This window comes from Oncorhynchus tshawytscha, unplaced genomic scaffold (assembly GCF_018296145.1).
Source record: "Oncorhynchus tshawytscha isolate Ot180627B unplaced genomic scaffold, Otsh_v2.0 Un_contig_3054_pilon_pilon, whole genome shotgun sequence".
Lineage (NCBI taxonomy): Eukaryota > Metazoa > Chordata > Actinopteri > Salmoniformes > Salmonidae > Oncorhynchus > Oncorhynchus tshawytscha.
Genome location: NW_024609241.1, coordinates 22,501 through 40,104, shown reverse-complemented (window position 1 = coordinate 40,104; position 17,604 = coordinate 22,501). Strand labels below are relative to the sequence as shown.

At 47.3% G+C, this 17,604-nt stretch overlaps 1 protein-coding gene across 1 annotated transcript in view; it reads left to right on the top strand.

The window, feature by feature from the left end:
* Positions 1-17,604, top strand: part of LOC112241116 (EH domain-binding protein 1) — a gene marked incomplete at its 5' end in the record, with an annotated part of 109,821 nt that overhangs the window by 72,558 nt on the left and 19,659 nt on the right. The window contains one exon of the mRNA XM_042314605.1: positions 3,837-4,034. Within this exon, the coding sequence (XP_042170539.1) occupies positions 3,837-4,034 (198 nt within the window). The remainder of the gene's footprint in view (positions 1-3,836; positions 4,035-17,604) is intronic.

Here is a 17,604-nt window from a genome sequence, read left to right as displayed (position 1 = left end):
TGAGACAGGAGAGAGAGGAGTGAGACAGGAGAGAGAGGAGATGACTGAGACAGGAGAGAGAGGAGATGACTGAGACAGGAGGAAGAGACAGGAGAGAGAGGAGTGAGACAGGAGAGAGAGGAGAGACAGGAGAGAGAGGAGATGACTGAGACAGGAGAGAGAGGAGATGACTGAGACAGGAGGAAGAGACAGGAGAGAGATGACTGAGACAGGAGAGAGAGGAGATGACTGAGACAGGAGGAAGAGACAGGAGAGAGAGGAGTGAGACAGGAGAGAGAGGAGTGAGACAGGAGAGAGAGGAGTGAGACAGGAGAGAGAGGAGATGACTGAGACAGGAGGAAGAGAGGAGATGACTGAGACAGGAGAGAGAGACAGGAGAGAGAGGAGTGAGACAGGAGAGAGAGGAGATGACTGAGACAGGAGAGAGAGACAGGAGAGAGAGGAGTGAGACAGGAGAGAGAGGAGATGACTGAGACAGGAGAGAGAGACAGGAGAGAGAGGAGATGACTGAGACAGGAGAGAGAGGAGATGACTGAGACAGGAGAGAGACAGGAGAGAGAGGAGTGAGACAGGAGAGAGAGGAGATGACTGAGACAGGAGAGAGACAGGAGAGAGAGGAGTGAGACAGGAGAGAGAGGAGATGACTGAGACAGGAGGAAGAGGAGGGAGGAAGATGCAGTTTGGTTTATTTGCTCTTTCTGGCTAATTGTGGATCTCATTAAAAATGGTGTCAGGGAGGAGGAGGAGAGGAAAGGGGGAGGAGAGGAGGAGAAGAGCAGCGCTGTGGGCCTGATGCACAAGGCCTGCCGTGCAGAACGCCTAATCCTAGCCCCGCTCCCTCCTCTCTCCTCCATCATTCCCTCCACCACTCAGGGTCCTGTTAATTCAGACCTGGGCTGAGGGAGGGAGGCTGCCCCTTCCACCGCCTGCCTGCAAACTTTCCAAACTCCATCACCATAGCCTCCTTTAATTAGCTAGCGTTAACCAGCCACCCGCGCTCCACGCTCGCTCGCACGCGCTCTCGCCACACATCACAGAAACCAAATTAAAAACTGAAAGTGCTCTCCCTCTCTTTTTCCTTGAGTCTTTCTCTCTCTCGCTTCTCTCTCTCTTTCGCCCGTTATTTTTCGCTCTCTCCCCCTTTTTCCTGTTACTCTCTCTTCCTCCCTCTGTTTCTGCCTCTCTCTCTCTCTGTCCTTCTCTCCCTCCCCTCTCTCTGTCCTTCTCTCCCTCCCCTCTCTCTCCTTCTCTCCCTACCCTCTCTCTCTCCTTCTCTCCCTCCCCTCTCTCTCCTTCTCTCCCTCCCCTCTCTCTCCTTCTCTCCCTCCCCTCTCTCTCCTTCTCTCCCTCCCCTCTCTCTCCTTCTCTCCCTCCCCTCTCTGTCCTTCTCTCCCTCCCCTCTCTCTCCTTCTCTCCCTCCCCTCCCTCCCCCTCTCTCTCCTTCTCTCCCTCCCCTCTCTCTCCTTCTCTCCCTCCCCTCTCTCTCCTTCTCTCCCTCCCCTCTCTGTCCTTCTCTCTCTCCTTCTCTCCCTCCCCTCTCTCTCCTTCTCTCCCTCCCCTCTCTCTCCTTCTCTCCCTCCCCTCTCTCTCCTTCCCTCTCTCTCCTCTCTCTCCTTCTCTCCCTCCCCTCTCTTTCCTTCTCTCCCTCCCCTCTCTGTCCTTCTCTCCCTCCCCTCTCTGTCCTTCTCTCCCTCCCCTCTCTCCCTTCTCTCCCTCCCCTCTCTCTCCTTCCCTCTCTCTCCTCTCTCTCCTTCCCTCCCTCCCCTCTCTCTCCTTCCCTCCCTCCCCTCTCTCTCCTTCCCTCCCTCCCCTCTCTCTCCTTCTCTCCCTCCCCTCTCTCTCCTTCTCTCCCTCCCCTCTCTCTCCTTCTCTCCCTCCCCTCTCTCTCCTTCCCTCTCTCTCCTCTCTCTCCTTCTCTCCCTCCCCTCTCTCTCCTTCTCTCCCTCCCCTCTCTGTCCTTCTCTCCCTCCCCTCTCTCTCCTTCTCTCCCTCCCCTCTCTCTCCTTCTCTCCCTCCCCTCTCCTCTTCTCTCCCTCCCTCTCTCCTTCTCTCCTCCCCTCTCTCTCCCTCTCCTTCCCTCTCTCCCTCTCTCCTTCTCTCCCTCCCTTCTCTCCCTCCCTCCCCTCTCTCTCCTTCTCTCCCTCCCCTCTCTCTCCTTCCCTCTCTCCCCCTCTCTCTCCTTCTCTCCCTCCCCTCTCTCTCCTTCCCTCTCTCTCCTCTCTCTCCTTCCCTCTCTCTCCTCTCTCTCCTTCTCTCCCTCCCCTCTCTCTCCTTCTCTCCCTCCCCTCTCTGTCCTTCTCCCTCCCCTCTCCTCCTTCTCTCCCTCCCCCTCTCTCTCCTTCTCTCCCTCCCCTCTCCTCTTCTCTCCCTCCCCTCTCTCCCTTCTCTCCCTCCCCTCTCTCTCCTTCCCTCTCTCTCTCTCTCTCCTTCTCTCCCTCCCCTCTCTCTCCTTCTCTCCCTCCCCTCTCTGTCCTTCTCTCCCTCCCCTCTCTCTCCTTCTCTCCCTCCCCTCTCTCTCCTTCTCTCCCTCCCCTCTCTCTCCTTCTCTCCCTCCCCTCTCTCTCCTTCCCTCTCTCTCCTCCTACCACTAAGTGTCAGAGAACGGGTGGGAGGGAAGGAGACTCTCCATGTCAAACATCTGCAGCAGTTGTTGTGTTTTTGGTTTCTTTTGAGTCCATTTATTCCTACAGCAGGATTGACCTTTTCTGTTTCATATTGTTTTTATTGTTTGTGTTGGTTTAGTTTTGTCCCGTCGGGAGGCTTAATGGAATATGTGTTTTTGTTTGGTTTTTGTTCTTTATCTGTAGCTGTTGTCACGGCAGCGATGCCTGAACAGAGCTGTGAATTATCTGGTGATGGTGATGGCTCTGCTTCAGTTAGTCTGTAGAGACACACAGACAGGTACACAGACAGGTAGACACACAGACCGGTACACAGACAGACACACTAAAGTGGGGCCTGCTGTGTTTTCACAACACATTAACATGTCCTTACCTTCTCTAGGGAACCAGCATGGCTTCACAACACATTAACATGTCCTTACCTTCTCTAGGGAACCAGCATGGCTTCACATAATCATTAACATGCACTAACATAGACATACTTCTTTCTTTCCCTCTCTCTCTCCTTCCATCTTTCTTTCTCTCTTTCTTTCCCTCTCTCTCTCCTTCCATCTTTCTTTTCTCTTTCTTTCCCTCTCTCTCCTTCCATTTTTCTTTGTCTCTCTCTTTCCCTCTCTCTCCTTCCATCTTTCTTTCTCTCTTTCTTTCCCTCTCTCTCTCCTTCCATCTTCTTTGTCTCTCTCTTTCCCTCTCTCTCTCCTTCCATCTCTCTTTGTCTCTCTCTTTCCCTCTCTCTCTCCTTCCATCTTTCTCTCTCTCTCTTTTGTCCTCTCTCTCGATCTTTCTCTCTCGCTCCATCTTTCTCTCTCTCGCTCTGTCTCTCTCTCTCTCTGTCTCCCTCTCTGTCTCTCTCTCTCTCTCTCTCTCTCTGTCTCCCTCTCTGTCTCTCTCTCTGTTTCTCTCTCTGTCTCTCTCTGTTTCTCTCTGTCTCTCTCTGTCTCACTCTCTGTCTCTCTCTCTGTTTCTCTCTCTGTCTCTCTCTGTTTCTCTCTCTGTCTCTCTCTGTCTCCCTCTCTGTCTCCCTCTCTGTCTCTCTCTCTGTTTCTCTCTCTGTCTCTCTCTGTCTCTCTCTCTGTCTCTCTCTGTCTCTCTCTCTGTTTCTCTCTCTGTCTCCCTCTCTGTCTCCCTCTCTGTCTCTCTCTCTGTCTCTCTCTGTCTCTCTCTCTGTCTCTCTTTCTGTCTCTCTCTCTGTCTCTCTCTGTTTCTCATCTGTAGATGTGTTGGATGGAGATGCAGGTGATGATAATGGGGGTGAGGAGGAGGAGGGGGGGAGAGATGAGGAAGATCACCATGATGAAACTGTGACAGAGGCTACTGCGGTAGATACTAACCCTCCTGAGGCCCCTCCGACCTCCTCCACCATCCAGGGGCATCAGGAGTCTACTAACCCCAGCTCTGAGCTAACCTTTCTGGGTAAAGGGACCACCACTAACTGGCTGTGTGCTGGTGCTTCTGCTTGTTCGTTTGCTCTCTCTGTTTTGTCGGTCTGTAACTCACCCCTCATGTGCACGACTCCACTTTCCCCTTTGACCTCTGCTTCTCATTGGCTTGAGTCATGACTAGCTGGGATCCCATTGGCCTGTAGCAGATTCTAAAGTTCTGAGACTGGCTTTGTTTGTTTTTCTATTCCTGTACAATTTTATTAAAACTAGTAATTAAAAAACAACTGCAAAAAGTTCTCCCTAGACAATAAAAAAAAATCATATCTTGAGAAAAGCATTTGTGAAATGTTTTCAGAGGTAAGTTAATTACTTGTTTTCCCAGCGTTTTGCGTCCCTGTTCTGCCAATAGGAGATAGGCAGTGAAGGGTTAAAGAAAGGAAGAAAGGAAGGAGAACATAAAAACAGTGTGTCTTTGAAGCAGCAGTATCTCCGCTATTTGTTTTCTCTGTGGGTTTTGTCGTTTTTCCTCACGACTAGTTTAATTTCACTAGTTTTCTGGTGATGAAGACCTTTGTCACAGAGACGGTCCTTATGAAGGGAGAGGTTGTTGTGATGCTTCGCTCTACAGCTGCGTTGCAAATGGCTCCGTCCCCTAAGTAGTGCAGAGCACAAAGACCCAGGGCTGTGGTCAAAACTACCTAGAACCAGTGCACTACCTAGGGAATAGGGTGCCATGTGGGACAGACACTACTTGTTGATAAACCGCCTGTTTCAAGAGGTGCCAGATAAAACATCCTCGACAGGACACTCTACTGAGCACTTCACCTAAACAGCACTTCATAATAGGCTTCCCTGATATATCTTCTACCCCAATATACAGTGCCTTGCGAAAGTATTCGGCCCCCTTGAACTTTGCGACCTTTTGCCACATTTCAGGCTTCAAACATAAAGATATAAAACTGTATTTTTTTTGTGAAGAATCAACAACAAGTGGGACACAATCATGAAGTGGAACGACATTTATTGGATATTTCAAACTTTTTTAACAAATCAAAACTGAAAAATTGGGCGTGCAAAATTATTCAGCCCCTTTACTTTCAGTGCAGCAAACTCTCTCCAGAAGTTCAATGAGGATCTCTGAATGATCCAATGTTGACCTAAATGACTAATGATGATAAATACAATCCACCTGTGTGTAATCAAGTCTCTGTATAAATGCACCTGCACTGTGATAGTCTCAGAGGTCCGTTAAAAGCGCAGAGAGCATCATGAAGAACAAGGAACACACCAGGCAGGTCCGAGATACTGTTGTGAAGAAGTTTAAAGCCGGATTTGGATACAAAAAGATTTCCCAAGCTTTAAACATCCCAAGGAGCATTGTGCAAGCGATAATATTGAAATGGAAGGAGTATCAGACCACTGCAAATCTACCAAGACCTGGCCGTCCCTCTAAACTTTCAGCTCATACAAGGAGAAGACTGACCAGAGATGCAGCCAAGAGGCCCATGATCACTCTGGATGAACTGCAGAGATCTACAGCTGAGGTGGGAGACTCTGTCCATAGGACAACAATCAGTCGTATATTGCACAAATCTGGCCTTTATGGAAGCTTGGCAAGAAGAAAGCCATTTCTTAAAGATATCCATAAAAAGTGTTGTTTAAAGTTTGCCACAAGCCACCTGGGAGACACACCAAACATGTGGAAGAAGGTGCTCTGGTCAGATGAAACCAAAATTGAACTTTTTGGCAACAATGCAAAACGTTATGTTTGGCGTAAAAGCAACACAGCTCATCACCCTGAACACACCATCCCCACTGTCAAACATGGTGGTGGCAGCATCATGGTTTGGGCCTGCTTTTCTTCAGCAGGGACAGGGAAGATTGTTAAAATTGATGGGAAGATGGATGGAGCCAAATACAGGACCATTCTGGAAGAAAACCTGATGGAGTCTGCAAAAGACCTGAGACTGGGACGGAGATTTGTCTTCCAACAAGACAATGATCCAAAACATAAAGCAAAATCTACAATGGAATGGTTCAAAAATAAACATATCCAGGTGGTAGAATGGCCAAGGCAAAGTCCAGACCTGAATCCAATCGAGAATCTGTGGAAAGAACTGAAAACTGCTGTTCACAAATGCTCTCCATCCAACCTCACTGAGCTCGAGCTGTTTTGCAAGGAGGAATGGGAAAAAATGTCAGTCTCTCGATGTGCAAAACTGATAGAGACATACCCCAAGCGACTTACAGCTGTAATCGCAGCAAAAGGTGGAGCTACAAAGTATTAACTTAAGGGGGCTGAATAATTTTGCACGCCCAATTTTTCAATTTATCTGCTACCCCATATATATATCTGCTACCCTAATATATATCTGCTACCCTTATATATATCTGCTAGACTAATATATATCTGCTACCCGAATATATATCTTCTACCCTAATATATATCTGGTAGACTAATATATATCTGCTACCCTAATAAATATCTGCTACCCCAATATATATCTGCTACCCTAATATATATATGGTAGACTAATATATATCTGCTACGCTAATATATAACTGCTACCCTAATATATATCTGGTAGACTAACATATATCTGGTAGACTAATATATATCTGGTACCCTAATATATATCTGGTAGACTGATATATATCTGGTAGACTAATATATATCTGTAGACTAATATATATCTGGTAGACTAATATATATCTGGTAGAGTAATATATATATCTGCTACCCTAATATATATATGCTACCCTAATATATATCTGCTACCCTAATATATATCTGGTAGACTAATATATATCTGGTAGACTATTATATATCTGGTAGACTATTATATATCTGGTAGACTAACATATATCTGGTAGACTAATATATATCTGGTAGACTAATATATATCTGGTAGACTAATATATATCTGGTAGACTAATATATATCTGGTAGACTAATATATATCTGGTAGACTAGCATATATCTGGTAGACTAATATATATCTGGTAGACTAACATATATCTGGTAGACTAACATATATCTGGTAGACTAATATATATCTGGTAGACTAATATATATCTGGTAGACTAATATATATCTGGTAGACTAATATATATCTGGTAGACTAATATATATCTGGTAGACTAATATATATCTGGTAGACTATTATTTATCTGGTAGACTAACATATATCTGGTAGACTAACATATATCTGGTAGACTAATATATCTGGTAGACTAATATATATCTGGTAGACTAATATATATCTGGTAGACTAATATATATCTGGTAGACTAACATATATCTGGTAGACTAATATATATCTGGTAGACTAATATATATCTGGTAGACTAATATATATCTGGTAGACTAACATATATCTGGTAGACTAACATATATCTGGTAGACTAATATATATCTGGTAGACTAATATATATCTGGTAGACTAACATATATCTGGTAGACTAATATATATCTGGTAGACTAATATATATCTGGTAGACTATTATATATCTGGTAGACTAACATATATCTGGTAGACTAATATATATCTGGTAGACTAATATATATCTGGTAGACTAACATATATCTGGTAGACTAACATATATCTGGTAGACTAATATATATCTGGTAGACTAACATATATCTGGTAGACTAATATATATCTGGTAGACTAACATATATCTGGTAGACTAACATATATCTGGTAGACTAATATATATCTGGTAGACTATTATATATCTGGTAGACTAACATATATCTGGTAGACTAATATATATCTGGTAGACTAACATATATCTGGTAGACTAATATATATCTGGTAGACTAATATATATCTGGTAGACTAAAATACACTGCTCAAAAAAATAAAGGGAACACTAAAATAACACATCCTAGATCTGAATGAATGAAATATTCTTATTAAATACATTTTACTTTACATAGTTGAATGTGCTGACAACAAAATCACAGAAATCATCAATGGAAATCAAATGTATCAACCCATGGAGGTCTGGATTTGGAGTCACACTCAAAATTAAAGTGGAAAACCACACTACAGTCTGATCCAACTTTGATGTCATGTCCTTAAAACAAGTAAAAATGAGGCTCGGTAGTGTGTGTTGCCTCCAGGTGCCTGTATGACCTCCCTACAACACCTGGGCATGCTCCTGATGAGGTGGCGGATGGTCTCCTGAGGGATCTCCTCCCAGACCTGGACTAAAGCATCCGCCAACTCCTGGACAGTCTGTGGTGCAAAGTGGCGTTGGTGGATGGAGCGAGACATGATGTCTCAGATGTGCTCAATTGGATTCAGGTCTGGGGAACGGGCGGGCCAGTCCATAGCATCAATGCCTTCCTCTTGCAGGAACTGCTGACACACTCCAGCCACATGAGGTCTAGCATTGTCTTGCATTAGGAGGAACCCAGGGCCAACCGCACGAGCATATGGTCTCACAAGGGGTCTGAGGATCTCATCTCGGTACCTAATGGCAGTCAGGCTACCTCTGGCGAGCACATGGAGGGCTGTGCGGCCCCCCAAAGAAATGCCACCCCACACCATGACTGACCCACCGCCAAACCGGTCATGCTGGAGGATGTTGCAGGCAGCAGAACGTTCTCCACGGCGTCTCCAGACCCTGTCACGTCTGTCACATGTGCTCAGTGTGAACCTGCTTTCATCTGTGAAGAGCACAGGGCGCCAGTGGCGAATTTGCCAATCTTGGTGTTCTTTGGCAAATGCCAAACGTCCTGCACGGTGTTGGGCTGTAAGTACAACCCCCACCTGTGGACGTCGGGCCCTCATACCACCCTCATGGAGTCTGTTACTGACCGTTTGAGCAGACACATGCACATTTGTGGCCTGCCTGAGGTCATTTTGCAGGGCTCTGGCAGTGCTCCTCCTTGCACAAAGGTGGAGGTAGCGGTCCTGCTGCTGGGTTGTTGCCCTCCTCCACGTCTCCTGACGTACTGGCCTGTCTCCTGGTAGCACCTCCATGCTCTGGACACTACGCTGACAGACACAGCAAACCTTCTTGCCACAGCTCGCATTGATATGCCATCCTGGATGAGCTGCACTACCTGAGCCACTTGTGTGGGTTGTAGACTCCGTCTCATGCTACCACTAGAGTGAAAGCACCGCCAGCATTCAAAAGTGACCAAAACATCAGCCAGGAAGCGTAGGAACTGAGAAGTGGTCTGTGGTCATCACCTGCAGAACCACTCCTTTATTGGGGGTGTCTTGCTAATTGCCTATAATTTCCACCTGTTGTCTATTCCATTTGCACAACAGCATGTGCAATTTATTGTCAATCAGTGTTGCTTCCTAAGTGGACAGTTTGATTTCACAGAAGTGTGATTGACTTGGACTTACATTGTGTTGTTTAAGTGTTCCCTTTATTTTTTTGAGCAGTGTATATACACACACACTGACCATCACTAATATATACACACACACTGACCATCACTAATATATACACACACACTGACCCTCACTAAAATATACACACACACTGACCCTCACTAAAATATACACACACACTGACCATCACTAAAATATACACACACACTGACCATCACTAATATATACACACACTGACCATCACTAATATATACACACACACTGACCATCACTAATATATACACACACACTGACCATCACTAATATATACACACACACTGACCATCACTAATATATACACACACACTGACCATCACTAAAATATACACACACACTGACCATCACTAAAATATACACACACACTGACCATCACTAAAATATACACACACACTGACCCTCACTAAAATATACACACACACTGACCCTCACTAAAATATACACACACACTGACCCTCACTAAAATATACACACACACTGACCATCACTAAAATATACACACACACACTGACCCTCACTAATATATACACACACACTGACCCTCACTAAAATATACACACACACTGACCCTCACTAAAATATACACACACACTGACCCTCACTAAAATATACACACACACTGACCATCACTAAAATATATCACACACACTGACCCTCACTAAAATACACACACACACTGACCCTCACTAAAATATACACACACACTGACCATCACTAAAATATACACACACACTGACCCTCACTAATATATACACACACACTGACCCTCACAAACATATACACACACACTGACCATCACTAAAATATACACACACACTGACCCTCACTAAAATATACACACACACTGACCATCACTAAAATATACACACACACTGACCCTCACTAAAATATACACACACACTGACCCTCACTAATATATACACACACACTGACCCTCACAAACATATACACTGTGGGGGGGGGGGCTGATGACCCCCATCAATACCTTTCCCCTTTTCCTCCCGCTAGTCTACTGATGTGACTATTGAAAATCCCTTTGTCAACATAAAATATATCTAGTAGCTCATTGGATAATTATTATAATAGGTATACCAGAGCTCTGTCATCTCTCCAGTCCTCACTTCCCTCCTCCTCCCGTGTGTGTGTGTGTGTGTGTGTGTGTGTGTGTGTGTGTGTGTGTGTGTGTGTGTGTGTGTGTGTGTGTGTGTGTGTGTGTGTGTGTGTGTGTGTGTGTGTGTGTGTGTGTGTGTGCAATGCAAACCATCTCTGTTACACACTGTTTTCCCTTACTCGTCTGCTGACTGGATGACCCCCACTCCGTGTGTGTGTGTTTCCCTGTTATGTATTTGTGAGTACCTGGCCATCTGAGACGGGCAAAGTTTTGGACGCCTTCACCCAGGCTCTCTGCCCGACCCTGATAAGTGTGTGTGGAGAGAGGGTCACACATGAAATGGTCTCCCTCCTGCCCTTTCATCTCCTCCAGCCCAGTGCTCAGCCCTGGCAGGACACCCCCGAGAGAGAGAGAGAGTGTGTGTGTGTGTGTGTGTGTGTGTGTGTGTGTGTGTGTGTGTGTGTGTGTGTGTGTGGATGTGTGTGTGTGTGGACGTATGTGTGTGTGTGGGACGTATGTGTGTGTGTGGGTGTGTGTGTGTGTGTGGACGTGTGTGTGTGTGTGGACGTGTGTGTGTGTGTGGACGTGTGTGTGTGTGTGGACGTATGAGTGTGTGTGTGTGGACGTATGTGTGTGTGTGTGTGTGTGTGGACGTATGTGTGTGTGTGTGTGTGTGTGTGTGGACGTATGTGTGTGTGGACGTGTGTGTGTGTGTGTGGACACGTGTGTGTGTGTGTGGACGTATGTGTGTGTGGACGTGTGTGTGTGTGGACGTATGTGTGTGTGTGTGTGTGGATGTATGAGTGTGTGTGTGTGTGTGGACGTGTGTGTGTGTGGATGTATGTGTGTGTGTGTGTGTGTGTGTGTGTGTGTGTGTGTGTGTGTGTGTGGACGTGTGAGGACAAGACCAGCACTGTGATTACCAGGCCTGACAAGTGGAGCTGGAAGAGAGAGAGAGATGGAGTGGTACAGAGAGGGAGGTATAGAGAGACAGAGTGAGATAAACACCGTAGGGAAAGAGAAGGAAAGAGGGAAGGAAAGAGAGAAGGGAGAGAGAAGGAGGGAAGGAAAGACAGAAGGGAGAGAGAAGGAAAGAGAGAAGGGAGAGGGTTGGGTAAAGAGGAGAGAATGAAGAGATGAGAGGTAGAGAGGCCAAACGACATCAGAACATAATTTGTACAGCTGTGCCCATTGGCCAGACTGGAGAGGGTCTCAGCCAGACCAGGTGTGTGTCTTCATCGTCCATCAGGGATCTCTGTCTTTCTCTCTCCTCCACCTCTCCCCACCAATCTCTCTCCCCCTCTCTTTCTCTCTCCTCCTCTCTCCCCCGTCTCTCCCCACCTCTTTCTCTCTCTCCCCCACCTCTCCCCCACCCATCTCTCTCCCCCTCTCTTTCTCTCTCCTCCACCTCTCCCCACCAATCTCTCTCCCCCTCTCTTTCTCTCTCCTCCCTCTCTCCCCCGTCTCTCTCCCCCTCTCTTTCTCTCTCCTCCACCTCTCCCCACCCATCTCTCTCCCCCTCTCTTTCTCTCTCCTCCACCTCTCCCCACCCATCTCTCTCTCCCCTCATCTCTTTATCCCCCTCCACCTCTCCCCCTCATCTCTCCCCCCATCCATCTCTCTCCCCCATCTCCACCCCCCCCCATCTCCTTCCCCCTCCACCTCTCCCCCTCCACCTCTCCCCCTCCATCTCTCTCCCCCTCCATCTCTCTCCCCCTCCACCCCTCTCCCCCTCCATCTCTCTCCCCCTCCATCTCTCTCCCCCTCCATCTCTCCACCCCTCTCCCCCTCCATCTCTCTCCCCCTCCATCTCTCTCCCCCTCCACCCCTCTCCCCCTCCATCTCTCTCCCCCTCCATCTCTCTCCCCCTCCATCCTCTCCCCCTCCATCTCTCTCCCCCCCCCTCATCTCTCCCCCCATCTCTCCCCCTCATCTCCCCCCCATCTCTCTCCCCCTCCACCCCCCATCTCCTTCCCCCTCCACCTCTCCCCCTCCACCTCTCCCCCTCCATCTCTCTCCCCCTCCATCTCTCTCCCCCTCCACCTCTCCCCCTCCATCTCTCTCCCCCTCCATCTCTCTCCCCCTCCATCTCTCTCCCCCTCCATCTCTCTCCACCTCTCTCCCCCTCCATCTCTCTCCCCCTCCATCTCTCTCCCCCTCCATCTCTCTCCCCCTCCATCTCTCTCCCCTCCATCTCTCTCCCCCTCCATCTCTCCCCCTCCATCTCTCTCCCCCTCAATCTCTCCCCCTCCACCTCTCCCCCTCCATCTCTCTCCCCCTCCACCTCTCCCCCTCAATCTCTCCCCCCATCCATCTCTCTCTCTAGTCTGATAGTTTTATTCCAGTATGTATACTCAGTGTCATGCCCCTCTCTTCCCAAACAGCTTATTCAATCCAGATCACTATCTCCCTCACATATATATGTATATATCTTTACTGTGTGTGTGTGTGTGTGTGTGTGTGTGTGTGTGTGTGTGTGTGTGTGTGTGTGTGTGTGTGTGTGTGTGTGTGTGTGTGTGTGTGTGTGTGTGGATCTGTTATCTGCTAGTGTGCTCAGGCAGAAATCAGAGATATGACTGAAATGCAAACCAAGCCGTCTCTGTTACCCACTGTTGTCCCTTACTCCTGCTGACTGAGTTACCCACTGTTGTCCCTTACTCCTGCTGACTGAGTTACCCACTGTTGTCCCTTACTCCTGCTGACTGAGTTACCCACTGTTGTCCCTTACTCCTGCTGACTGAGTTACCCACTGTTGTCCCTTACTCCTGCTGACTGAGTTACCCACTGTTGTCCCTTACTCCTGCTGACTGAGTTACCCACTGTTGTCCCTTACTCCTGCTGACTGAGTTACCCACTGTTGTCCCTTACTCCTGCTGACTGATTTACCCACTGTTGTCCCTTACTCCTGCTGACTGAGTTACCCACTGTTGTCCCTTACTCCTGCTGACTGAGTTACCCACTGTTGTCCCTTACTCCTGCTGACTGAGTTACCCACTGTTGTCCCTTACTCCTGCTGACTGAGTTACCCACTGTTGTCCCTTACTCCTGCTGACTGATTTACCCACTGTTGTCCCTTACTCCTGCTGACTGAGTTACCCACTGTTGTCCCTTATTCCTGCTGACTGAGTTACCCACTGTTGTCCCTTACTCCTGCTGACTGAGTTACCCACTGTTGTCCCTTACTCCTGTTGACTGAGTTACCCACTGTTGTCCCTTACTCCTGCTGACTGATTTACCCACTGTTGTCCCTTACTCCTGCTGACTGATTTACCCACTGTTGTCCCTTACTCCTGCTGACTGATTTACCCACTGTTGTCCCTTACTCCTGCTGACTGAGTTACCCACTGTTGTCCCTTACTCCTGCTGACTGAGTTACCCACTGTTGTCCCTTACTCCTGTTGACTGAGTTACCCACTGTTGTCCCTTACTCCTGCTGACTGAGTTACCCACTGTTGTCCCTTACTCCTGTTGACTGAGTTACCCACTGTTGTCCCTTACTCCTGCTGACTGAGTTACCCACTGTTGTCCCTTACTCCTGCTGACTGAGTTACCCACTGTTGTCCCTTACTCCTGCTGACTGAGTTACCCACTGTTGTCCCTTACTCCTGCTGACTGAGTTACCCACTGTTGTCCCTTACTCCTGCTGACTGAGTTACCCACTGTTGTCCCTTACTCCTGCTGACTGAGTTACCCACACTTCTTCTGTGTTGCAATATGTTTCAATACCGAGAGATATATTCTGCATCTATCCATTTGTGTGTGTGTGTGTGTGTGTGTGTGTGTGTGTGTGTGTGTGTGTGTGTGTGTGTGTGTGTGTGTGTGTGTGTGTGTGTGTGTGTGTGTGTGTGTGTGTGTGTGTGTGTGTGCTTATCTGTGTATATACAGAGCCTTCAGAACGTATTCATACCCCTTGACTTATTCCACATTGTGTTATTACAGCCTGAATTCAAAGTGGATTAATAGATACAGTGGGGCAACAAAGTATTTAGTCAGCCACCAATTGTGAAAGTTCTCCCACTTAAAAAGATGAGAGAGGCCTGTAATGTTCATCATAGGTACACTTCAACTATGACAGACAAAATGAGAAAAAAATATCCAGAAAATCACATTGTAGGATTTTTAATGAATTTATTTGCAAATTATGGTGGAAAATAAGTATTTGGTCACCTACAAACAAGCAAGATTTCTGGCTCTCACAGACCTGTAACTTCTTCTTTAAGAGGCTCCTCTGTCCTCCACTCGTTACCTGTATTAATGGCACCTGTTTGAACTTGTTATCAGTATAAAAGACACCTGTCCACAACCTCAAACAGTCACACTCCAAACTCCACTATGGCCAAGACCAAAGAGCTGTCAAAGGACAACAGAAACAAAATTGTAGACCTGCACCAGGCTGGGAAGACTGAATCTGCAATAGGTAAGCAGCTTGGTTTGAAGAAATCAACTGTTGGAGCAATTATTAGGAAATGGAAGACATACAAGACCACTGATAATCTCCCTCGATCTGGGGCTCCACGCAAGATCTCACCCCGTGGGGTCAAAATGATCACAAGAACGGTGAGCAAAAATCCCAGAACCACACAGGGGGACCTAGTGAATGACCTGCAGAGAGCTGGGACCAAAGTAACAAAGCCTACCATCAGTAACACACTATGCCTCCAGGGACTCAAATCCTGCAGTGCCAGATGTGTCCCCCTGCTTAAGCCAGTACATGTCCAGGCCCGTCTGAAGTTTGCTAGAGAGCATTTGGATGATCCAGAAGAAGATTGAGAGTATGTCATATGGTCAGATGAAACCAAAATATAACTTTTTGGTTCAAAAAAATCAACTCGTCGTGTTTGGAGGACAAAGAATGCTGAGTTGCATCCAATGAACACCATACCTACTGTGAAGCATGGGGGTGGAAACATCATGCTTTGGGGCTGTTTTTCTGCAAAGGGACCAGGACGACTGATCCGTGTAAAGGAAAGAATGACTGGGGCCATGTATCGTGAGATTTTGAGTGAAAACCTTCCATCAGCAAGGGCATTGAAGATGAAACGTGGCTGGATCTTTCAGCATGACAATGATCCCAAACACACCGCCCGGGCAACAAAGGAGTGGCTTCGTAAGGCATTTCAAGGTCCTGGAGTGGCCTAGCCAGTCTCCAGATCTCAACCACATAGAAAATCTTTGGAGGGAGTTGAAAGTCCGTGTTGCCCAGCAACAGCCCCAAAACATCACTGCTCTAGAGGAGATCTGCATGGAGGAATAGGCCAAAATACCAGCAACAGTGTGTGAAAACCTTGTGAAGACTTACAGAAAATGTTTGACCTCTGTCATTGCCAACAAAGGGTATATAACAAAGTATTGAGATAAACTTTTGTTATTGACCAAATACTTAATTTCCACCATAATTTGCAAATAAATTCATTAAAAGTCCTACAATGTGATTTTCTGGATTTTTTTTCCCTCATTTTGTCTGTCATAGTTGAAGTGTACCTATGATGAAAATTACAGGCCTCTCTCATCTTTTTAAGTGGGAGAACTTGCACAATTGGTGGCTGACTAAACCATTTTTTGCCCCACTGTATATGTTTTTTCTCATCCATCTACACAAAATATCCCATAATGACAAAGTGAAAATGTGTTTTTAGAAATGTTTGCAATTGTATTGAAAATGAAGAACAGAAATATCTAATTGGCATAATTATTCACACCGTTAAATCAATAGATGTTAGAGTCACCCAGCGGCAATAATGTTAGAGTCAATAAATCATGTTAGAGTCACCCAGCGGTTAAATCAATACAGAGTCACCCAGCGGTTAAATCAATACATGTTAGAGTCACCCAGCGGTTAAATCAATACAGAGTCACCCAGCGGCTAAATCAATACATGTTAGAGTCACCCAGCGGTTAAATCAATATACATGTTAGAGTCACCCAGCGGTTAAATCAATACATGTTAGAGTCACCCAGCGGTTAAATCAATACATGTTAGAGTCACCCAGCGGTTAAATCAATACAGAGTCACCCAGCGGTTAAATCAATACATGTTAGAGTCACCCAGCGGTTAAATCAATACATGTTAGAGTCACCCAGCGGTTAAATCAATACAGAGTCACCCAGCGGTTAAATCAATACATGTTAGAGTCACCCAGCGGTTACAGCTGTGAGTGTTTCTGGGTGAGTCTCTAAGAGCTTTCCACGCCTGGGTTGTACAACATTTGCCCATTTTTTTATTCTTCAAGCTCTGTCAAGTTGGTTGTTGATCGTTGCTAGACAACCATTCTCAAGTCTCGCTGTAGATTTTCAAGCAGATTTAAGACAAAACTAGGGGCCTCCCAAGTGGCGCAGCGGTCTAAGGCACTGCATCGTGATCCCTGGCTGTGTCACAACCGGCCGTGATGGGGAGTCCCATAGGGCCGCGTACAATTGGCCCAGGGAGGGTTTGGCGTTGTCCTGGTTAGGGAGGGTTTGGCCCAGGGTTTGGTCCAGGTTAGGGGAGGTTTGGCCCATCGTATTCTGGTTAGGGGGGTTTGGCCAGGGGTTTGGCCCAGCGTTGTTCTGGTTATCCAGGGGAGGGTTTGGTCCAGCGTTGTTCTGGTTAGGGAGGGTTTGGCCAGCAGCTGGTTGTTCCCAGCGGTTGGTTAGGGAGGGTTTGGCCCAGCGTTGTCTGGTTAGGGGAGGGTTTGGGGAGGTCCAGCGTTGTTCTGGTTAGGGGAGGTTTGGTCCAGCGTTCTTGTTCTGGTTAGGGAGGGTTTGGTCCAGGTTCCTGGTTAGGGGAGGGTTTGGCCCAGCGTTGTTCTGGTTAGGGGAGGTTTGGCCCAGCATTCTGGTTAGGGGAGGGTTTGGCCCAGCGTTGTCCTGGTTAGGGGAGGGTTTGGCCCAGCGTCGTCCTGGTTAGGGAGGGTTTGGCCCAGCGTCGTCCTGGTTAGGGGAGGGTTTGGTCCAGCGTTGTTCTGGTTAGGGGCCCAGTGTTCTGGTTAGGGGGAGGTTTGGCCCAGCGTTGTTCTGGTTAGGGGAGGGTTTGGCCCAGCGTCGTCCTGGTTAGGGAGGGTTTGGCCCAGGTCGTCTGGTTAGGGGAGGGTTTGGCCCATCGTTGTTCTGGTTAGGGT